Source organism: Notechis scutatus, chromosome 2 (genome assembly GCF_049901735.1).
Source record: "Notechis scutatus isolate UNSWTSFEM ecotype Mainland chromosome 2, rNotScu1.2, whole genome shotgun sequence".
Classification (NCBI taxonomy): Eukaryota; Metazoa; Chordata; class Lepidosauria; order Squamata; family Elapidae; genus Notechis; species Notechis scutatus.
In genome coordinates, this window is record NC_142010.1 from 135925744 (window position 1) to 135950425 (window position 24682).

A 24682-nucleotide genomic window follows, 5' to 3' on the forward strand; every position below is an offset into this window, starting at 1 on the left:
TATCAGAATATAGTCTACAATTCCTTTTTTCTCTAACAGTCTGCTTTGAATCTATAAAGACAATGCAGGGATCTAGGATTATAAAGAATCTCTTCCAGATTAAATATCCAGGAAGAAGGTTTGGTTACTGCTGCACCAAAATAGTTCATCTGCTGCTTTGGCCAATGCAAATTACACTAAAAGAACATATCTTTGCTGTGCTGTTTGCTCTGCAAACATATATTGCGTTTGGAGGCCTAGGATTAAATCTTGCTCTGTTGCTGTATCAGAGTATCTAAAAACCTTTCAGATCGAGGTGGTGACAAACATCAATGAAATGACCCATGGTTACCTCCCTTCAATAAGGGGGAACAAAATCCCACCGATTGGAGTATACAAACACAAAAGGAGAAAGCAAAATATAAATTATTAACCATTGAAATGAGGACAAATTGAAGTACTGTATTTGTGTTTATCTAGGGTATATCCCTTTGATGCAGAGATTACATTACCAATAATCCAGTGCGACACAGCCCAGATTTTTGTTTCTGTGTATCCTGTTCATGGCTGGAAGGGGATAGGAACTGTTGTTCAACCTATTTGGGAGGATATCAACCTGATGTAGATTTTTGATTATTGGATCTTTTTAATGTATCTTTTATAAAAAAAAAATCCTCATAAAGAGCATATCTGAGTGAAGACCCTGATCAAAGATGCTGGATTTGCACCATTCAACAGGTTTTTCTTCCCTTTCGATCTCATTATTCTTGGTTCATCCTCCCCAATCTCTCTCTCTCTCTCTTTTTAATATAAAGCAAGGCATTATCATAATTTCTCCTTGATCCTTGTGTATTTTCTTTACTCCCAGGGCAGGAATAAAAGACTGTAAGACCTTAACTTTATTTTGCTTGGGGCCAAGGTAGACAATAGCTGATAAGAAAAGGGCAAGGTGTAAGGGAGTGGAGCTGATAGCGTTTCCCCAGCTGCCTTTCTTCTCCACTGAGCTCAACAGGTCTAAGGCAGTGGGCCGGCAGCCAGACACACCCAATTCTTCCAGGCAGTAAAATGATCCTTTCTCTGCCCCCAAGCCAAGCCCAGCTCTTTTCTAATAGATAAAAAGGAAAGGAAGTGCCAGCCTGCAGGTTCAGAAGGACTCCCCTGAATCTACACCTTGCTGTTCTTCCTCTCCTCATCTGCAGACTCCTTCTGTTTAAGCTCCCCTGAATCTACACCTTGCTGTTCTTCCTCTCCTCATCTGCAGCTGCCACCCCCTGCTCGAGCAACCATGGCGCAGCTGACTTCATTCAGTTCTCGTTCAGCAACTGCCCCTTCTAACTTTTCCCAGATCCGGATCAGCTCTGTTTCTTCATCGCGTGGAATCAGAGGGGGTGGAAGCTTTAAGAAGCCCAGTGGTTTTGGTAGCGCCAGTTTGTATAACCTGGGCTCCAGCAACAGGAGGATTACCCCGTCCTACCCTATCTCACCTTCGTTTGGATATGGCAGTGGTATTCAAGAGGTCACTATTAATCAGAATCTCTTGTCCCCACTCAACCTGGAAATTGACCCCACCATCCAAAAGGTCCGCAAGGAGGAGAAGGAGCAGATCATGGTCCTCAACAACAAATTTGCAACCTTCATTGACAAGGTGAGATATGAGCTTTTTTGTGATATCAAAAACTTTCTATAGGCCTTAGTCGTGAGTTGCAACTCTACTCCTTGGGATGTTTCACTGTTTTTTTCTACAAAGCTAGGGATTCCTTCAGGCTAACTTCTTAAGCTGCATTCAAGGGGATGCTTGATTTTCACTCAGATAACCTGGATTTAAACTGTGATGGCTCAGTGACTCTATATTTACCAGGGCTGTTTTAACAGCATTATGGGCTGCGGGCAAAGCATTGTACTGGGGCCTCTACAACAACTACTCACAAGGAGAAGTTGTGATAATGCCTTGCTTTATATTAAAGAGACAGAGAGATCGAGAGAGAGAGAGATCGGGGAGGATAAACCAAGAATAATGAGATCGAAAGGGAAGAAAAACCTGTTGAATGGTGCAAATCCAGCATCTTTGATCAGGGTCTTCACTCAGATATGCTCTTTGTGAGGGTTTTTTTTTTTTTTTTGTATAAAAGATACATTAAAAAGATCCAATAATCAAAAATCTCTCATGCTGTCAAGAATGGAGGCCGATATATTATACACACAGGGAGAAAAGGAGAGAGAGATCTCCAAGAGTTCAAAATTATTCAGGGGGTCATACACATGAGTGCACATATCTGAAATAATTAGTAATTATACTTGATATGTACTGTAACATTTTTGCTTGGCTCTTGAGTGGCCAAAATGTCTTGTTTTTACATTTGTGCACCTGCTGTTGCAATGTATTTGAGTTAATGCAGTTCTTGACAAAGGGAGGGGGGGAAGTATAGATCTTGTCCCATGATGATTTTATGTCCATATATACCCTTGCTCACCTTTTAATCTCTTCTGCATTTTATCTGCTTGTTCCTGGGAGTAGCTATACCGAATTCTATGGGGTTGGCTTCTAAGTAATCATGCTTAGGAGCATATTGTCAGATACCTAGAGAAAGATATCCCATAAGTATTCATTATGGCATCTATATACTGTGATGCCATTTGTGCTACTTGCCCAATAGTTCTGGGTTGGGTTGGGTACTTAGCCAAAAAGCCAAAACTCTGAGCATACAAAATAATTGTCCACGTACAACCGTTTATTAAGGTATCATTTGAAGTCACAATGACGTTAAAAAAATGTTACTTATAATTGGTCCTCACACTTATGACCATTGCAGAAACCCAACAGTCATGTAACCAAAATCCAGGAGATTGACAACGGTAGCAATAAAAGGAGAATATTTGTAGCTCAGGGTTGAAATGGGGAGTCCTTAGCGTCTTTCTGAGCTTGGCAATGGGCACGTACAACTGCAACATAACTATAGTCATGCTTGTCGTTTGCAACCTTCACAGGTGCTTCCCTCCGACAAGCAAAGTCAATGGGGAAAGCTAGATTTGCTTAACAACTGCATGATTCACTTAACAACTGCAGTGATTCACTTACCAACTATGGCAAAACAGATCATAAAATAGGGCATGGCTTACTTATTGACCCCTTTGCTTGGCAATGGAAATTCTAGTCCCAATTTGGGTTGTAAGTTAACGTGCCTCCTGAAATGTTATAGCCCCTATCAATGTAGCTGATTCATTGAAACATTAGAGAACAATGTGCGTGTTTGAATGAATCTCTGTGAAACTGACCAAGAGGTTTCTTTGTTGGAAAGCCAAGTCTGTAACCCTCCCACCTCTTAAACTGATGAAGAGAAAATGCAGTAAAAGGCAATGCAAGCATTCCTAAAGCTCAGAAACTGTCAGCCATGCAAAAGCTAAATAAATACCAGAAGTTCAAAAAAAAAAAAAAAAAAAAAGCTTGCAAAACATGCAACTAAACTCAGGCATGTATTTCATGCTGGCTAAAAGGCTGGCTTTAGAACCAATCTGCTAAAACAAAGATTTATCCAGTGAGGGTTTCCCCCCACCCCTCCTCTTTGAAGCTTCCCTTCCTCCCTCCTTCTCTAGCTACTTAATATTGACAGATAATTCATTCTTTTACCCTCTTCTCTGTATCTGAGAGCTGGGGGCTATTCGAGCTAGTCGTTTTCTTCGGATTTTGTAGCATTTCACATTGTGCTGGAAAAACAGCTGTTCTTTAAAATGTGCTTGTGGGTATTTCTCAGGTCCGATTCCTTGAGCAGCAGAATAAAATGTTGGAGACCAAATGGAGCCTCTTGCAGCAGCAAAGGACCTCTCCTCGGAGCAACATTGCCCCCCTCTTTGAGTCATACATTAACAACCTGCGGAGACAGCTAGACAGCTTGTACAATGACAAAGGGCGGCTGGAAGGAGAACTGAAGAACATGCAGGATCTTGTGGAGGATTTTAAGAACAAGTAATGTATTCATAACGGTTTTTGTGACATCTGGGAGGTTTCTGGTGCCTCTGTGCAAAGCATCCCAGGTTTTCCTTTAGGGGGAACAGTGTCTAGAAGAGGGTCTAAAAAGTGTGTGGCCTTTGAGTGTGTGTGTGTGTGTGTGTGTGTGTGAGAGAGAGAGAGAGAGAGAGAGAGAAGTTCATTGCAAATTCCAGTTGGCCCTATAGAGACTCATTCTCAAACAAAGGTGTGTTGAATTGCAAATAAGCAATATGAACTCATGGATGGTTGAAATAAGCCCTGGAGAGGTTAGTAGAGTATAATTGGGCTGAGATTATTCTCCTGCTATTTGAGATTTGGAAAACTCTACTGTCTGTCTGTCTTCCTATCTACAGTCATTATCTATCCAATTTCTAAACTGCCCATCTCCCTCAAATAGAGGCTATTTTTATTTCTTGGCGATCTGCATTTTTGCAACCTAGATCTGGTAATTCTACTCTTGGAAGAAATGTCCATCTGGGTTCAGTTCCAAGTGGGAAGAAAGACACTGGAAACATGGAGGTTGCTTGGAAAGATGGTATTCATGGTGGACAGCAGAGCCACATGATTTGAGGTCCTGGGCAAAAAAAAGCACATGGGCGAGAGAGGGAGAGAGATTTATAACCTCTGTTGGGCTTTGAACTTGCTTCATGTTCCTGTGGCAAGAAATGCATCCTGATTGGTTGTCAGACTCCCATGGGGCCATGCAGGGGTAACTTTGTAGGTTGCCTTGATTCCCAGGCTTGGTTGAATCTTGCTGGGTAATGTAATCTTCCCAGATGCCATGTGATGAGATGGGTAGAGGGCTAATCCTATCATGTCCTAAGGGCCATGTCTTAATCCCATCACCCTGGAGCTGAAGGTCTTTTGTGTTGTAGATAAGATGTCTTTTGGGGGCTATTAACAAAGCTGGGGGCCGCTTTCCAAGAGCATGTTTCTTCTTTTCTCATCCAGGAAGATATAATATTCTGCCTTTTAAATATTTCCTAGAATATTTCATTCTTCTAGGAGAGGGATGGGTGCTAACTTTCTACACTACTTTGATCAGCCTCTCCCAACTTGCTGCCTTTAAGTTGTCATGGTATTTAGGAAGTCTGAGAGTTGTAGCCCCTCTAGGGACGGCATTTTTCATTGCATCCTGCTAACCCATTTAAGCCCCTTTATCACACCAAAGGGTAATTCCCAGGATTCTTTGTGAATGATAATTTTTTATTTGATCTTGGAAGAAATCTATACACAATTGAAATTTGGAGTCAGTGACATATTCTTTATTCTTCTATACTTGTATCAAAGGAATATTAATATTGTTCAGAGAAGGATGAGAAATGAGTGTTTGAATTGCTCTCATTATATTACTATTTCCTTGCAAATGGAATAGCCTTAATCTAACAAGATGTTTTTTTAATCATTGAAAGAAACAAGGTTGAACTGTTCACACAACACATCCTTTCCCTTGTGAATTGTCTAATCTTCTGTGCAAAATATATGAAGCAGATACAGAAAGGCAAGCCATTCTACTCCTGGCAATGGCTGAAAAAAGGGGCCATATATTTATAATTGTTTTGCCTATAGACTGTTTTTATCCAATCAAAGCAACAATGACTTCTAAACTACAGGTACTAGATATTAAAGTTATGCATGATTCAAAAATTACTTGGAAACAACATGCCCAATCCCAGGACATCTTTGTTATTCATTTAAGCAGTTTGGTTGGGTAGGGTTGTGTTGAGTCAATATTGGCGAGAGACCACAAGGAAGGTAATTACTGTAGAATCTGGAGTACAGTCAACTTCAGAACCATTTGAAATGTAGCAGTTGCAAGGACCAAGAATATTAGCAATGTAGAATTATGTGAACCATAGATACGGAATAATATGCACTTCTTGGCTGCTTTCATCAATAGCTGGAAATAGCAGATGAAGAGAAATTAGGGGTCAATCACATAATGCCTAGGATCCAAACATAGGCCCTGTTAGTAAAATAAATAAAATGAAACACAAAATTTGAGAACATTAGGCCAACATTCCCATACATACAAGATTCAAGTAGTTTAAAGGGTTTCAGTCCAGAGAAATTTAGGTGAAGCATTTCTGCTTATTGAATTGTTACTGCTTAGGCTCAAACCCCTAGAAAGTTTCATGACATTAATGTTCATGGATTATGGATTCTTCCAACATTATGGATTCTACCTGCAATGGTGAAAGAAATGAATAACCAAAAGGATTAGTGTATAACTAATGAAGAACCAAAGAAATGAATAACCAAAAGGATTAATGTAGGGAATTTGGAAAAACTTGATCTGTTAAACTGGAAAGAGGATGGTAGGGATACAACATATGGAGTGGCATATAGCTGTAAATATTACTGAAGGTTAAAGATTGTCAGACAGGTTTTTTTTTAAGGCTCAAGCTATTTAGAAATGGCATGTGTAATACTACAGCTATATTATAGCTGTATTATAGTTGCACGTGACAGAAATGTTGGTTGTTAGGTTAAAATATACTAGAATAGTTGTGGTTGAGTATGACGTGCACATAGCCATTAAGATCTCCAGCCTGTTTAACCTACTAATTATGAACACTTAAGACTGGTTGTTTCTGGCCAAAATGGAATTTGTATGACACAGCCCTCTTTGAATAGTACCATTTGCTGATTTGCGGGGGGGGGGGGATCTGATTTAAATCCTTCAGGAGACAATATTAAAATACTTCTGCCTGATGCTCACACATCTCATAACAAGGGGCTTTCCAGCAAGTGTGCAGATAACTGTAATGGTTTAAAGATTCGCTTGCAAAAAAAATTCCTCAGGCATAGAGTTTCTGGAGGTGCAGAAATGTGGGTGTTGAACAATTTGTTTCATCTGCCTGAACTCTGCATGTGTACTTTATGGGCAGAGACAGAGAATGCTTTGTGTACCTTTCTACCACATATCCTTGATTTAATGGTGTGAACTTCCTGGAGCTGTTTTATGTGTGGTGTTCTGTAGTCTGGAATGGAAAATTGATAGAATCCAAAGGGGTTGTCATATACTTAAAGCACAGTATTAGCCTAGATAGCTGGTCATCCTCTTTTAGCTTATGCATTGTTTACAAATCTGATGCAGTCTTAAACCAAGATTGAATAAAGCAACAAATAAAGCCACTATTGCAAAGCAACCCTTATAATGAGAAGTATCCTTATAATTTGATCCATGACCATCCAAGTTATATTAATATACAAACATTCCACAGTAATTTTACTGCTGAAGTGTACCTTTATACGTAGCGATATTTTGCAATCCGGTTTGTGACATTAGCAGATAATTTATATTAAAGTCACATAAGCCTAGGAAAATATTTGTTTAAGGGAAAAACCAACCATCTTCATTCAGGCACAGTATGGAACAATTGGTTCAATAGATTCTTCATTGGTTCTACTTGGGCATAATTTTTATAATATAGGGGTTTTTATTAAAGCTGCCCTTTGAAAGTGTTGATAGTAAGGCATTAAAACAGGCTTTAGAAAAGTCCCACTAATACGTAGAATATGAATGTGAGAATAAATATGGAGTGATGGTGGAGAGGGAGCCACTGTGTTCTCTAAGGCAGGGGTCTCCAACCTTGGCAACTTTAAGACTTGTGGACTTCAACTCCCAGAGTTCCTCAGCCAGCAAAGCTGGCTGAGGAACTCTGGGAGTTGAAGTCCACAAGTCTTAAAGTTGCCAAGGTTGGAGACCCCTGCCTAAGGGAGTGATGTATTCTTATAATTTGGCTCAACACAATATCTCATTATGTGATGACAACCTTAACTATCTCTATCCACAGTAACAGTAACACTGCATGTGGAAAATTTATTTGTAATATTCCATCACCTGCCAGTTTTATGTATGGTTGTCCCTTAAAATTAATAGCACCTGCAAATTATGTCAGGCAAATATTATTTACAAACTTTACCTTCAGTTCTGGGGAGTCCAACGTCTAATCTCATGACCACATTAGGGAGAAATCTAGGGAACTGAGAAGGAATTCCTTAAAAAACATTTCTTGATTTCTTTCACAAAGTATAAATGACAGCCTAGTGGTTTGGCTGTGAAAAGTTTAAGATCGAAAGTTTAAGAGGGATTCCTGGTTTAAATGGAATCTCAGAAGGGCCCCTGGATCCCCTGGATTCCTTTGTGCTGCAGAAAAGACATAGTTGGATTGAATTTTATTGCTTAGTGAAGTTTACCACTCTTAAAAAATTGATGCTTTCAACCTGTTTGATGGCTCCATTATTTATGAGCTTTTTACTTAGCTTAGAAAATGTATATGCTGGTAGTTATCTTTAAAGTCAAATTCCTTTCTAAAGAATTCAGGGCAGGGTGCACAGCTCAAACACAAATCCTTGTTTTATCTTCTCAATGATCCTGTGAGGTAGATTTCACTGAGAGCCACCCAACGAATGACTTAACAAATTGTATGGATGATTAAAGATTTTGAATGAGATTTTTCTTAGTCTCATACTTCAACTATTGCGCAATTAGGCTGATATGGTAGACCTTGAATTTAGGACGTGCTATCTTATCTGTGTAATTGAAGGGTATAGTAAATTATTGCCCTAACTCTTCCACATTAGGAGCCATTTTAAGTGGAAGTATTATAGATCCCTCCCATGAAGTTCCTGGATTAGCTTCTCATGCAATCAGTTCATACAAAGAACATGCCAGCAAGTGAAAGGTTGTTTTTCTTTCTTTCTCCTATCTCTTGACAAAGGACTTTTGAAAAAGGGAAGTGGAGAAAGGACGTATATTACTTTATCTGCTGATAGCTCTGCATTTTACCAAGAAGCACACCTGCTGTTATTCAGAAAGCGCCCATGGAGACAAAGGAGCAAATGGCGCAGAACTTGTGTGAAAAGGCTCTTGCTGAATTTGTGTAAAAAGGCTCTTTGCTTCTTACAAATGTCCAAGAGAAACGGACTCCTCACCTATTTTCTCCCACCCAGCCGCACCTGCTATGTTTAAGAAATAGAAAGTTGGCACTCTAACTCCAATAAGAATGGAGAGCAAACAGAGCTGATAAAACGCCTGAGGGTGTGTCTCTGTGGAGGAAAAAAAGTTAATAACTTACTAATGTTTCCCAAAGGGCAGGCAAGTTACAATATGGAGAAAGACCTGGAGAAAGGGAGGAGCAGACTGAGGATAGGCCTTAATTAGGCTTTCTATACAATGGAGGGGCACCGATTCCTTACATAACAGTAATAGTTCTGTGTGTGAGACACCAATTGTGCCATAAGCAGCTTAAAAAGGTCTTTGCTTTTATGGACTCCAGGAATTTATGAGAAGGTCTCTTAGAGAATATTCTCTGCATCTGCTTCAATTTACAATCCCCACAATTTTTTCCAGTGGGGAAGAGCCATGGCAGTTGTTAAGTTTCAGGAGTTTCAGGTTCTTCCAGAAAGGAAGAAATTTACAGATTTGAGAGGTCATCACGCGCAACAGGAGAGGGAGAAAAATGATTTTATGCAGAGCTCACCTTTCTTTCTTTGTCAATTTAGGTTTGTCAGTTCCAGCTGAAAACAACCCGGGAGATAATTTCTACCTTTTCCTCATTTAATATAGGCATGGGTCACGCTTGCCAGAATCCAGTCTGAGAAAAGATAGACGGGATTTTTTAAAAAGAAAAAATGCTTAATGATGGATTGAGGTTTGTGTAATATAAGCATGCGTGCATGAGCACACACAAAACCCTTCTTCCTCTTAGTAGAAAGGAGGCAACAAGGAAATTGGAAATGAAATGAAATGAAATGAAATGAAGATAAGAGGAGCTACAGTATATTGGGCAGGAGGAGAAAAAGGAACAAAGGGAGTTCAAGCTGTAACTATTCCCTATTGTGGAGGATCAGTTAGCTGAATCAACAAACCTGGAAAAGACCAGGTTGTAATTCTAAAAAGTCCATTTTTCTTATGAACTCATTTTGTGACTTTGCAAAGCTTGCTAGCTTGGGCTTGAAATGGTTATTTACAGCATTTTATATTTGCAGAGGCTGGCACTCTCCCTACGATTATAACTTTTGATCAAGCTTGATTTACACATTTCCAAAAGGGAGAGCTGAAGAAGGCATATAGTACAATACACTGAAGTACAATTTATTTTAATAAGTAAGAACAAGTGATCCCTTGTGCGCTATTGCCCAGGAGAGAGAAAGGAGGGAGGGAGGGAGAGAGAGAGAGAGACTTGCTAAAATCCTTCTGTGAGCTGTAATTAGATGCTGAACTTTCATAGTGAAATGTTTTGTTTGTGTAATCTTCATAATGAAATTGGTCCTTGGCAACTCTAGCTGCTACAACCAACACCAGAGGCAAAAATACTATAAATTATTAATAAAGTAAGCAATACATCCATTAAAATAAAATTATAGAAAGTTTCCGTTAGTTTCATTGCCTTCTGGTGCACATAACTTCCCAATTATTTATATATATATATACATGTAAGTACCCTGAAAACTTAAGAATATATATATATATATATATATATATATATATATATATATATATATATATATATATATATATTTGTTTTCTTAAGTTTTCGCAGGTACTTACATGTATGGTGTTCGGCTTGGTTCGGGTATTTTCCCACGTCATTGTAGTTCTTTTAAAGTTGTAGCAACGTTTCAGCAGAATCTCATCTGCCATCTCATCTGCCATATATATATGGATCTTTGGTTATTCGGGTTTTCTCCCGCGTAAGATTCAAAGTATCTAGGCAACGTTTCGGCGAGGTCCCACTCGCCATCTTCAGGCTGGTGCTTACGGCTTAGTGCCAGTGCAAGCAGTGTGTGACCGGAGCTGCCATCTCTCTATATATACAATCTCTATATATGCCATCTCTCTATATATGCCATCTCTCTCTCTCTCTCTCTCTCTATATATATATATATATAAACTGGCCAACTTATTTTTTTGAAGGGCATGTGACAAGCAGAGACAGTGAAGTGAGAAGGGAAAGACATTCCTATAATTTTGCCTTTGTGCTTTGCTACAATATTGGTAAATGCAGTATTCTGCTGTCTGCCAGCTGCCTGTAATTTGGCAGTTCAAAACTCACTGGCTCAAGGTTGACTCAGCTTTCCATCCTTCTGAGGTTGGTAAAATGATAATCCAGATTTTGGTGGGCAATCTGCTGACTGTGTAAACCGCATAGAGAGGGCTGTAAAGCACTCTGAAGCAGTATATAAGACTAAGTGCTATTGCTATTGAAATGGAGGTCTCTTCCTATCTCCAGGGCTGTTTTAAGTGTCAACCATGATAACTGTGTTAACCATGGTTATGCTCTTGGCTGTTGTAGGCTGAAATATATTTCAATGGAGGATAATTGGTCAGAATTAACAATAGATATGTGTCCATTTTTTGTGTTTTTAGTAGGTGATTTCTTATTTATTTTTGTTTGTTTGTTTGAAAACTGATGGACAAGGAATCAGAGTTATTGCCAACCACACCCTGATTTCTGCCATTTCTTTTAAACTTACCTCAACAGAGTAGAGAATATAATTTTCATAAAGGAAGAATTTTCAAGGCTATTTATTTGTTCAGTATTCTTTCTGCATTCCAAAGTCTGTCTGGCTTGCAAGGATGCAGCCTTCTGTATTCTCTTTTCCAAATGCACAAATAGTTTTCAGAAACTAGATACTGTCATTTAAAGCATTCCTTTGAGAATGAAAATTCCAAGTATCTATTCATATCCTGTTTGATAAGTTTATTTTATGCCTATTTTGTACAAGCTGGCAAATATTCAATAGGCCAGTAGGTTTTAACTACCTTAGTAGCCAATATCTACTAGATCATGAACTATTGGAACTGAAAAGAGCATATCAATATATTTTATTGGCAGTGCAGGTCTATTGGGAAAAATGGGAGCATACATATTGATAGTTCCACAGTTAGTCTGTCTACTGCCTGAGTTCCAGGCATCCCTTGTCAATCAGGTGATGCTAAGCTACATGACTCAAGCTTTAGTATAAAGCAACTTGCTTTGTGGTAATCATATATATTTGGGAATAAATCCCCTTTGGTACAACACAACTTAATCTTACAATAAGCAGGACATATGTAAGCTTATTGTTCTAGATGTGAATGTCCATACTCACAATTTGACTTCCCAAACTAACATGAAGAATTCTGTTAAAAGATAGATTTTCATTTTCTAAAATAGCAGGGTGAGGGGAAGAAACTTCATTAGTTTTAAAAGGAGGGACACTCCAAATTTTCACTTTCTGTGATGAGCCTATTTAAAACATCTGTCTCTTCCACATTCATCATAGGTATGAAGATGAAATCAACAAGCGCACCACTGCAGAAAATGATTTTGTCGTGCTCAAGAAAGTAAGAGTCTATTAACCTAAATTTGCATGTTGTGCTATAGATGGCAGGATTTCGGATGTGACAGGATTGTACTACCGTAGTACAATTTCTGTAGCATTATATACAGGATGACCCTAGAAACAATATCTTTAAACGATTGGAATAGATCAACGTAGAAATTTAAGTCTACTTATTAAATGTATTAGCACTACATAGGGATGTAAAATTTTATTTTAGTGATGATGTCCAAATGTCAAATGTCTTCAAAATGTAATATTAATTATGGAAATGTAAAGTTTTGGGTGGCATCTGTTCTTGTCTATACACACAAAAAAACAATGGCATAACCACAAACTACCAATGGGGAAAGGATAATCTATTTATTTTCAAAGAAAAGAGAAAACTATATTTAAACTACATTTAAAAATAAAGTATTATGGGAAAGAGTTACAGATTTTTTAATGTCAGGTTTTTATTTCTGTGCAGGGATTATTTTCTCATGGGAAATATTAACTGGTACAACTTGTCATCATCATTATAAAGTGGATATTCCATATAGATGCTCCAAAATGAATAAAAGCAGAATTTAATAAACATTCTGAAAGGAAAATTCTTGCAAACATTAACTCAACTTTTTATGAAGCATGTGAATGATAGGGAAAGTTAAAAAAATGCATTTTAAGGTCACTTAAACACACTGTTGCAATTACCTAGTTCCTCAGAAGTATACCTTTTTTTTGCAAATCGGTTTCATTCGTTCATTCATTCATTCATTCATTCAGCGGTTGGATAGTCCCAATGCAAGAATTACATTGGGGTATAATAAATGTAACACCTAGCCCTCCTATTATATTGTTACAGCACTAAAAGCAGGGTTTTATATTATGCAGGCAGGTGTTTTTCTTCTTTGTATACAAAGCAAACAGATGAGAAGGAACAGGAAAAGGATAAAGGATACACAGCAAGGATAGGTGACCTACCCAAGGTCAACTAAGTCAACATCATGGAAAAGAAATTTAGGGACAGACTACCTGTTATCTGAAATGGAATACTTGCAGCTACCTTCTTCCCCTTCAATAGTTTATTACAGGAAAAGAAAACTTATTCCCAAGCTTGACAAAAATGACTGTGCCGTAGGAGAAGACAAGTGTAATTGCAATTAAACCTACAAAAGGGAAAGATAAACTTCTCCTTCCCACATGCATGGGACTCAATTATAATTGTGCCTTTAAATAATAATGTTTAAAAAGCCACAGTAGCCTGCTGCATATTTAGTATCATGTAGTCCCTGCGGATTTTACTCTGCTGGTCATTGCTGATTATAGAGGGCAGTATCTATCTCTGATTCCAGGGCCATTGAGCCAGTTATGTCTGTCATGTGGTCAGCAAGATGTCACAGAGTGTTGTTACCTTCTCACCATAGTGGTACCCATTTATTTGCATGCTTTCGAACTGCTAAGTCGGCAGGAGCTGGGACAAGTAACGGGAGTTCATCCTGTCACACAATGTCCGGGTCTCAACTCTCAAGGCCGGGCGATTGGTTTCCAGCCAACAAGCTCAGTGTCTTAATCACTGAGCCATCGCACTGCAAAGACAATTTCATTTTAGGGTAGGGATAAGGATGATTAAATCTAGCAATAAAGAGATGAGATTCTCCATTAGACTTCTTTTTTTTGCCCATGGTAGCAATCTTGTCCTTTCCTTCTTCTCCATTTCTCAAAAACCATAAGTTGCTTTTCTTCTAATGGTTTCTTTTAGGATGTTGATGCTTCCTACATGAATAAGGTGGAGCTGGAAGCCAAAGTGGATGCGCTGACAGAAGAAATAAATTTCCTGAGAGCGCTTTATGAAGCGGTAAGTAAACTTTAGTGTCATTTTTCACACTCTGGTACCGTTCATATATGCTGATTGACAACTACCAGTCAACAAAATGTACTGTATATCTGGAAGATACAAGGCTAAGGAAGAATGTTTGTGCTATTACTGTCTTTAGCTCATACACTGACCTCCTTACAGAAGACAAATTCAGTGATCTTTGTAAATAATTTATATAAATATTTATAGATGACCTGTTAGTTTGTCATTCTCAAAAGTTGGAAAAGTTGGCATGGGAGGAGAGATTGAGCAAAGGAGTTGTTTTATGAAGGGAGAGAAAGAATTAACAGAAATAAAGATTATTCATTAAAAGAAAAGATATTACTTAGCAAATAATAACAATTCTGTGATGACAGTATTCAGCTTTAGCATCTCACGTTGCCCTGTCAGTATCTAAAAAGGAAACGTAAAAAAGAGGAAAATTCTCTCAGAAATGTATTCAAAGAAAACTAAGAGAGGTCATTTTCTTCTAGCAGTAATTTAAATATGCAGATGTAACAATTGTAATCAAAGAAAACTAATTATGGTTCTCCATTACATTTGAGCCTAGAGAAGTATTATCTTCTCCATTGTTAAATGTTGCCAAACATGTATTATCACCAATATTGATCCCAAATTATTTGATCCCTAATATAATCACTGTGCAGGTAGGTGAATTGATTTGCTGAATTTTTCATTGGAAATTTCTTTTCTCACTACTGAAGAAATTAGATTCAAACAGAATTCCAGTCTGCCCAGAATCCTATTTTTAACTGAGTTGATATTACTTTGTAAGTCAAAATGTAGTTTGTTTAGTTTTCACATTTTTTATCTTTTAAATTTATTGGCTGCCAGCCTCCAATGGATTAATATGATGTGTGACCCAGACATTGTAGCTTGTTCAACAAACCATGATTAAGCAAATATTAGTCTAGTGCAATGTGCAAAGTACACTTACAGCAATCTTTTGGTTAGATTTAACTCCATCCTTTGACTGAGTAGGTTGCATCTTTTAAACTAAAATGTGATTTTCAAGGAGAACTTTGCTTAAGCAAGAATTGGTTCTATATTCCCAAATTCCATTAAAAAATCCAGTTTCTCTATATAAGGTGTCTCAAAAATTAAATTCAAGGTTGACATGACATTGAATACAAAGCTGTTTAAAATTACAAGCACTGAAATTCTACTGATGTAATAATCTATTTACTTTGTATTGTTCCGACTCCCTTTTCTTTATAGTCTCTAGGCTATTTGTCAACCCTGTCACAATTTAATGTGCAAATGGCTCTGTAGTGGAAACCTGAAACCTTTGCTAAACATATCAAGTTGCTTGTCTCATGTGATTCTTTGTGCAGTAGATGTATATCAAGGGAGTTTTACAAACCTGGCTATTTTATTGAGTTAATATTGTTTTTCTGTATGCGTATGGCATAATGAGCTGAGCTAGGAATTGGTCAACTTGCATGAACAGGAGAAAGTTGCTGCCACTTGTTCATTGGTGCTATTGCCAGATCTTAATTGGAATATTTGTTCTCATTATTTTTTTTTGTTTAACAGAACCCATGTGTCTTCCGCATATAGCCATGGCTTATGCTTATAATTCATTGTACATGTACATTGTACATAATACAAAATACATGTAATTCAATTAATACTAAGCCTAATCCCATGAAAAATTGCCCGTATTAGTTATCACACATTGAACATTTAATTGTAGCAGGAAGCTTGGTTTCAAAGGCTACCTCATTCCTCTCTTTAGACTTCAACAGTTATGTTGCTATACATCCTCACCAGAACAGCACAGGAAGGGTAATGTGCAACTAATATCTGGTTGTTGTTTTTTTCCTGTCAGGAACTGGCTGAATTGCAGACCCAGGTCTCTGATACATCTGTTATCCTTCAAATGGACAACAATCGAAACCTGGACTTGGACGGCATCATTGCTGAGGTCAAAGCTCAGTATGAGGAGATTGCTAATAAGAGCAGGATGGAGGCAGAAAGCTGGTACCAGAGCAAGGTGAGCAATGGCAGAAAAGATGGATTTAAAAGGGAACCCACTTTGTGATATCCAGTAGATTATTTATAATGGCTTAATGCTGCATTATAGTTTTCAGATACATTGCAGATGTTTAAGAAAGCCCCTTCCAGGTATTGACTTTGTTGGATAGCTGCTGCAAATGAATCTCAAATTTATGATTAATATGGACACTTTTTATTGCCTTCATAACATATTTGGGACATCGAGCTCCAACATTGTTAATATTTGAGTAGAAGCTGTAATGATATCACCATCAGTTAGCCTTTTCCTTCGTTATGACTGTTCATTTTGAAATGCCCATTGGATGAATTGTTCAGGAAATTTCTCAAATAAGCAATCAGACAAATGTGTATGTAACATTGGACATATTTGATGGAGATTGATGTTGTTTGTGGCTATACCTTCTGAATTTTTCCTAGTTTTCCACAAACTGTCTTAATAGTCATTTATCTTCTTTCAGCTCACCCTCTCTCCTAACCTTTTCCCTCAATTCGCACATGCATACTCCCATTCACCTGAAGAAATTTACATGGGCATTTTGTACTTGTCCTTCTAGCCTTAGAAAGGGGTCAGTTGCTACTTGGAGTAAATATTTATTTTGTCTTTACACAGAAAACAATTCTGAAACTTGAACTTTATGTAGAGTTCCAGGATGTGGTAGGGAACTGAGCCTAGGCAGGAAGGGAAGACTAGCAACCTCCCTTTATATTTTCAACAGCATATTTTTTTCCCATCTTTTATTGATTTTAGTTTGAGGTCTTGCAAGCCACTGCTGGAAAGCATGGAGATGACCTGCGGAACACAAAGAATGAGATTGCAGAGATTAACCGTACAATACAGAGGCTGCAAGCTGAGATTGAAAATGTGAAAAACCAGGTGAGTTAAGAGAAAGAAATACTAGTTCTCTCACTGCAAAAACTACACTGAGTACCAAGGAGTAAGAGTATGGTATAATGTCCATGCACAGCCCCAATAACCCAACTCACCATCCCACTTATGAATCCTCATAGGAAATAGATCACAGCTGGAACTATACCGTTGGATTTACAGTTTCTTTTTAAATCCAGATGTATTTACTTGTTACTATAAAGAACTGCATGAAAAAGCAGGTTGAGATTCTAACTTTGGAGTCAAAGTTCTTTTGGTAAAAAGCAAAAATAATAGATTATGGAGAAATTGGAGCCCTTTGTAGCTGCTGAAATGTGGCGCCCACTAAATTGGTGGGCGGGGCAGGGGAAGGAGACTGTAAAATCTCCAATCAGAGCTGGTATTTGCCGCTTCTCTGAACTACTCAAAATTTCCGCTACCGGTTCTCCGGAACTGGTCAGAACCAGCTGAATACCACCTCTGGTCTCTTCCCTTTCCCCCCTCTTCCCCCCCTCTTAAAGGCATAGCGCTATTTGATGGACTTTGACCTAGAGGGCAGTGTATCACTGTACAATATCAGTTCAATGATTGCACTGACTTCTAAAGAGAAGTTAATGCCTTGCTGTTCTATGGGAAGAATGTGATTCCCCTAACAGAAAAATTAGGAGATAGAATCAATTGAAGCCCCCTTTACTTCCCAGCTGTTTTCCCCTTCTTTTTGCAGAAAAGTTTATATTTTCTTGTGTGAGTACACTGAGAACCAAGATTCGTCACCAATAGTGGGAAGAGACATAGTCCATTTGATGGCTTTAGCATACGATCACACCATTCTCAAGATATTCTCATTAGCTATTTTGAGACACCCTCCTGGTCATTTTAAAGAGTATAATTGCAAATGAAGCAAGAAGAGTGGACAGGAAGAGGGTGGCATATAAATTTAATAAGTAAATAAAAATAATAAATAAGAGACATATAAACATAACCAATACAGGGTTCTCTAGCTTTGATTCACTAGAGCTATTTGATGCAGGATGCTCATTCTTTTTTTTTTTTTGCCATGACTTTATTAAGTTTCATTATAAAATAAAAATACAGGAAAAACAAAAGTTAGAGAACTAAGAGAAAGAAAGAGACAAGTGCAGGTAGAAAAAAGTAGTGACTTTCAACTTTTTTCAGTGCAGTAAAATGACAAAAGAAGTCTCAACATTTGCTTTACATTTCAAAACATTTCAAGCTATTTATAAAATAACAAAAGCATTCTAATCATCAAAACCTAGAATCAAAGTGTCATTCCCCCCCCCCCTCACTTTCGAGCAAAAAGTCCAGAAATAGAGAAGAAACAAAGTAGAAATAATGGAAACAAAACTGGCTAAGTTCTTCTCTTTAATTAAAACAGTCAGTTTCACCGTGATATTAACTCCATCCCCTTTACACTTTACCATCTACTCTTCCATTGCGGGAATTAGTGTGTCTTTCCATCTTTGCTCTTGTCAACAAATATTCCAAGTTCTTTATCCATTAAACCTAAAAGGAGAGTTTCTAGTTTCAGTTTTAGATGATTTTAAGAATTTTCTGAATTATAAAAATACCCATTTTGCAGTTGCATTTCCAACATACGTTTGAAATGTCTTTATACATTTTTGGCAATTTCTCAGGCATCAAATACACAGGTTGCTCATTCTTGTGATGCAATCCAACTACTGTATAAGAGCTAATTCTTCCACGGTTAGAAAAATAGGGTAGATGAAAACAGTGAGGCCCAAACAATCCATTATGTAGGATAAGCAGAAGGAAGAGGTGCAAGCAGGACTAAATATTGAATCTATAAAGAAGGCTTGAAACCCTCTAGTTGCTGAAGTGCTTTCTTTACGGCTAGTAACTTTGCAATAAAAATTGCTCACCACAAATTCCTGGATTCTTGTAAACTGACCTAACAGGTTCAGTCTTGCCTTGGCAACTGAAGCCAACATTAGATTTATTCATTTATTTTCTGGTCACAGTTAGGGATTGGTTCTGGATATATTTCATGTAAAAAAAGTAGCACAAGAAAAAGAAAAGACAAAGGATGAATAGACTTCCCCATATAATACTCACTTCAGTTATGGCTTTGGAGCCCTTTGTTTTCTCCTCCTCCCAGGTGGATGAAATGAAAAAAAACAACAGAACTTCTGAGTAATTCTGTCCTCTTGGTTGATCTCTCCAGCGTGCCAAGCTTGAAGCTGCCGTTGCTGAAGCAGAGGAACGCGGTACGCTGGCTGTGAAAGATGCCAGGATGAAACTAGAGGAACTGGAACTGGCCCTTAACAAAGCTAAGCAAGAGATGGCCCACCATCTACGTGAATATCACGAGCTGATGAATGTCAAGCTGGCTCTGGATATTGAGATTGCTACTTACAGAAAGCTGCTGGAAGGGGAGGAGAGCAGGTAGGTGGCTGGAAGTAATATTCTGATCATTGCAGCGAGCGATTGCCTCTTCTAATAAGACATCTGCTATAACATAAACAGCTAAAGCCAAGAAGGCATATAGGTTTTAAAAATGGTTGTTTTAAGAAATATTTATTTATTCATGTTTTTGTTTGTTTGCTTATTTATTTATTTATAAAATTTATTGACCAATCATCTTACCACAGGGTAACTCTGGGTAGGTTGCAATCATATGTATATGTATGTGTATTGTATGTATATATATGTGTGTGTGTATATATGTGTGTGTGCATACATGTGTGTGTGTGTATGCAAATATATGTATGTATTATATGTGTGTGTGTGTATAAATAGTCATAGAATGGATCCCACTTAATAAAAGGCATCTGAAAACAAGATTGTTTTCAGGCCCAATTGGCAAAAGAAAGCTCAGGATCATATAGGTTGGAAACATGCAGAAGAGGCCTTTGTCCCGCAGTGGGTAGACAGTGGCTAAGATGATGATGATGATGATGATGATGACACATAAATAAGTTAATACCAAATTCCAAAGTCCGCTATGTATATGTATCCAATAGGTATATTTAATCCAGTGTTAACTTTCATTAATCGAACCTCCTAGGTGAAATGGTTGGGATTAAGTGAATCATGAAGGAGACCTATGCTTTGTCCTTTTAAGTTTATCTTACTGTGTTGTTGCCAATTAACAACAATAAAGGAGTTATTGGGGGAGAATCATCTTCTGGATTATTAATCCTACCCAACACAGTATTTCTCATCTTCTTCCTAAGGCCAATAACATGCATTAATTAAAACTGGCAAGAGTCAGTTGTCTCCTCTGAATATTTTATATTAATAATGTTAAAATGAATGTTTTCTTTTTTTTAAAAAAACCATTGCTTGTGTGCTTATTTCTCACACAATAGGTTATCTGGAGAAGGAGCTGGTTCTGTAAGCATGAGTAAGTTTGCTTCTTATTTCTTGACTTCCTGTCAGTATATATTAAATCCCAGGAACCATAGAGCACAGAAATCATATCTTACTGGAGCAGTTTATAATTTTCTCCAAGACGAAAGTTTCCCTAGGGCTAAGAGTGTATATACAGGCATTCCTCACTTAGAGATTGCCTTGTTTAGTGAACAAAGTTCGACATTCAAAAATCCCCTTAGTGACCAATCCTCACATTTATGAGCTTTGCAGTGTCTTTCTGCATTTATTTTCACTGATTTAGTTGATACCAAATCGTCCTCAAACAGAAAGAACCCCATTTCAGGTGAAGGAAGTACAGTAGCAAGAAGTGAAGCAAAAATTATAAGCATAGTCATGGGCATGTCATTTTCACTTAGTGACTACCTTGCTTAATGACCAGGTTGCTGATCCTAATTGCTATTGCTAAACGACTAGCTGTACTTATAGTTGCATTCCAGAAAGTAGGAGACATAGCTAGGAAAAGCATTTCGACAATTAAAATAAGTATAGAGATTATTTATTTATCAATTTATTTTTCCCCTATCCCACTGAGGTAATAAAAAGGAAGAAAATGAAAATAGTGTAAACAGAATAGGAGTAAAATAATAGAACTATACAGGTAGTCCTCGATTTACGAGCACAATTGAGCCCCAAATCTATGTTGCTAAGCAAGACATTTATGAAGTGAGCTTTGCTCCATTTTAGGACCTTTCTTGCCACAGTTGTTAAGTGAATCACTGCAGTTGTTAAGTTACTAGTAGAAGAGTTGTTAGGTGAATTGGCTGTCCCCATGGACTTTGCTTGTCAGAAGGTCGCAAAAGGTGATCACATGATCCCAGGACACTGCAACCATCATAAGTATGAGTCAATTGCCAACTGTCTGAATTTTGATCACGTGACCATGGGGATGCCGCAGTGGTCATAAGTGTGAAAAATGATCAAAAGTCAGTTTTTTTCAGTGACGTTGTAAGCTGAGCACTACCTGTAAAATAAAAAATGAGAAAGGAATACAGCAAGAAAACATCAATCTGATAAACAATGGATGGGTGGAGAGCATGCAGCAAGGAGGGAGGGAAAATGGAGTCTGCCATCAATCCGGCAGCCACCCCTGATGTGGAAATCCCCCATTTGGCCTCAAGGCCAACTGGCAAAGCCAAGTCTTCAGGCTCTTGTGGAAGGTTAGAAGGGTGGAGAATTCTACAATAGGTATGCATTTAACGATTTCATCTTCTGTCATGTTAAATATCACATTCTGATAACCTGGAGCAATTTCTTGGGGGCCATACTCAAATATACGTTTCTTCACTTTAGTGTTTAGATAGAAAGAACAAGCTATGGCTTTTGTGTATTCAGGATACAGAAGTAAAGGATAATATGCAAGATGTTGTCTTCTATTTTCCTGGGGGATATTTTCTCTCAGTCAGGGAAGGATTCAGAGACTGAATTTTGTCTTTCATACCATAAGCTTTCTTATGAAAGGTAGATTGAAGAATATGTATTTATGGATTTTTTTAACCTAGTCCTACTATTAGTGTCCTGGATTCATAACAGTAGTCGCATAAACAAAATAATCGTAAAGAATATGCTTAATTCTCAGTTAATTCACATTGCCAGCCAATCTTGATCGGTTGAAGAAATGGGATGGAAGCAGCGGAATGAAATTTAACAAGAGTCAAAAGCCCAGGACAGGATGATAGAAATCTGGCTCACTATTAAAAATGTACTTGTACAATGTATTTAGAATGATCAGAAAAGGAATCTGACACAGCAGTGCAATGTCACTGCAAAGAAGCCAATTGTGCATTTTAGTCATATCAACAGTAGTATAACTTCCAAATCAGGGCAAATAGTAATTCTACATTGGTCGGATCAACTTTGAATACTGTCCTGGGCACTACACTTTAATAAGGATTTAGTAAAGGTCAATGATCACAATCAGGTGATGAAAACTAAGTTGTATGAAGATATATTGAAGGAACCAAACCTTAAGAAGAGACAGCTGGGAATGGGATATAGTAGCCATTTGAAAATATTTAAACCAATGCGAAGAAAGCCAAGAACTGCTCCCTCTTATTTCAGAAGAGAGGACATAGAATAGTGAAAATCAGTTACAGGAATGTGTATTCTGAATGAATATTGGCAGCAGCCATCTTTATAACCTGAGGAAATATCTATTTGGTTATTTTTGGTTTTGAAACTAATGGTGCACAATCAGTTTCAATAAAAAAGAAAGGGTTTCTTTGGTTGGCTTATCCTGGCTGATGGTCAGTCAGACAGGATGGTCAATCGGAGATCCCGGAATCAATGTAGTTTCAACCCACTGCCATGTTGCAAGTCAGCCCACTCTATATGAGATCTCTGAGGACAAGGGAAGCCAACTGAATGGGAGAGCAAGAGTAACTGGGTCAAAATGCCCTTTCATACACATGAAATTCTAAATTAAGTGACCTCTGCTGAGACATAGTTAATGTGTCCGCTCCCTTTAAGAACCAATGCCTTGCTGTTGTTGGCAGAATATTTGTAAGAATATTCCAAGGTGCCTCACTGTTTCTGTTAAACATGACATGCTTTTTTTTGTATACTGCAGCTCTGGTCAGCTCCGGTGGTGGTGGTGGTACATACAGCAGCGGAAGTGGTCTTGGCTTTGGTCTGGGAAGTGGAATGGGCAGTGGAGCTATTGGTTTTACCTCTGGAGCTGGCTCGGGCAGCCTGAAATCGACATACAGTATGACAAGCACATCCAGGAGAAGCATCAGAAATTGAAATAAGCAAAGAAAGAATCATCACTGAATAAAAGAAATGTCCCTTCCTTTCCTTGCAACAGAGAAGAAAATATGGGTTTGGGAAAAGGGGTTGTTTTTCCTATGCATCCCAAAATGGCCACAACATCTAGCAGTGATGATACAAATCTATAAATTCATGAGTTCCTCCCTACTTACTTTAAACATCCTTAATACTCTTCTTGTCCCAGTTCAGACCAAGGAGAACTTCGCTGTCGATTTGACTGACAGCAGAGTAAACCTTGGTCAGAAGTGTCTAGAAAGTAACCACACGCTCTGGCTTTGATGTAAAAATGTGCTGCATTTTCCTACCTTTTTTATTGGGAGTGGTGAAGGAGTTAAAGTCATACTAATAAAGAGCTACCTTTCTTTTCTCCTAAATGGTGTGGGTTTTTTTGGAGGGTGATTCTTTTAATTTTCCTTCCATATACACTGGATAAAGAAGAATGGATATGGTGCCACATTTATTATCCACTTTAAAAAAAATGATCAGCCCTTTTGAATTCTTGCGTTATCACAATCAAGATAATTATTGAAGGCTGAAGGGGAGAGAAGGCAGGCAATCAAATAACTTATAAGATTCAGAAGGTAAAGCTATCTGCTGTCATTAAGAAAACTAGGAAAGGGTTGTTCCTCAGGAAGTTCACTCAAGTAATAATTACACATTGCTGCATAAATTGGGATTTTATGAAAACAGAAACTTTTCTATGCCTACTAGCTACTAAAAAGTCTTCAGAAATAATTGTTTTGGTTATCTTGACATGGATAAAGTCTTCCCATTTGGAGTTCAGCCACCTCTTTGTTACATTCAGGCCAGTGGTGGGATTCAATTTTTTTTATTACCGGTTGTGGGCGTGGCTTATTTGGTGGGCGTGGCTTGTGGTCATGTGACTGGGTGGGCGTGCTTGGTGGTCATGTGATTGGGTGGGCATGGTCAACTCAATGTCACTCACGTCAAGGAGTGCCTCACCTGGCCCCTCCCCTCCCAGCCATTCCTTGTCACACCCAGCCTCAACGTATCTATAGTTCTGTAAAAAGGTTGTTCACCTTTTTTTGACTTTACTACCTACATACTACAGATGTACTTTCATGGATCACTGAAAGGAGGGAATGGCTCACATGCTTTGTCCAAAAATATGATAGACAACAGGCTTTTAAGGTGGGGGGGCAATATATTTTTCAAAGAAGCAGAATGCAAACAAGAAGCAATGGATGGAAACTGAACAAAGAGAGAAGCCACCTAAAACTAAGGAGAAACTTTCTGACAGTGAGAACAATTAACCAGTGGAGCTGCTTGCCACCAGAAGTTCTGGGTGCTCCAACACTGAAGGTTTTTAAGAAAAGACTGGACAGCCGTTTCTCTGAAATGGTATAGGTCCCTCAAGTTCCCTCTAAGTGTCATTCTGTTATTCTGACACTTTTCCAGGACCTCTACTCAAATTTATCTCATAATTTCACATATAAAATAG

General features: G+C 38.1%; 1 protein-coding gene across 1 annotated transcript; it reads left to right on the forward strand.

Annotated features, from left to right (window-relative positions):
• Positions 1-1076: 1076 nt before the first annotated feature.
• On the forward strand, positions 1077-23594 carry LOC113420212 (keratin, type II cytoskeletal cochleal-like). The gene is made up of 9 exons (XM_087953992.1): positions 1077-1624; positions 3729-3940; positions 12242-12302; positions 14040-14135; positions 15988-16152; positions 16924-17049; positions 19244-19464; positions 20391-20425; positions 23021-23594. Exons 1-9 carry the CDS (start codon positions 1265-1267, stop codon positions 23194-23196), a joined length of 1452 nt encoding a protein of 483 aa, XP_087810118.1. The 5' UTR covers positions 1077-1264; the 3' UTR covers positions 23197-23594.
• Positions 23595-24682: the final 1088 nt, after the last annotated feature.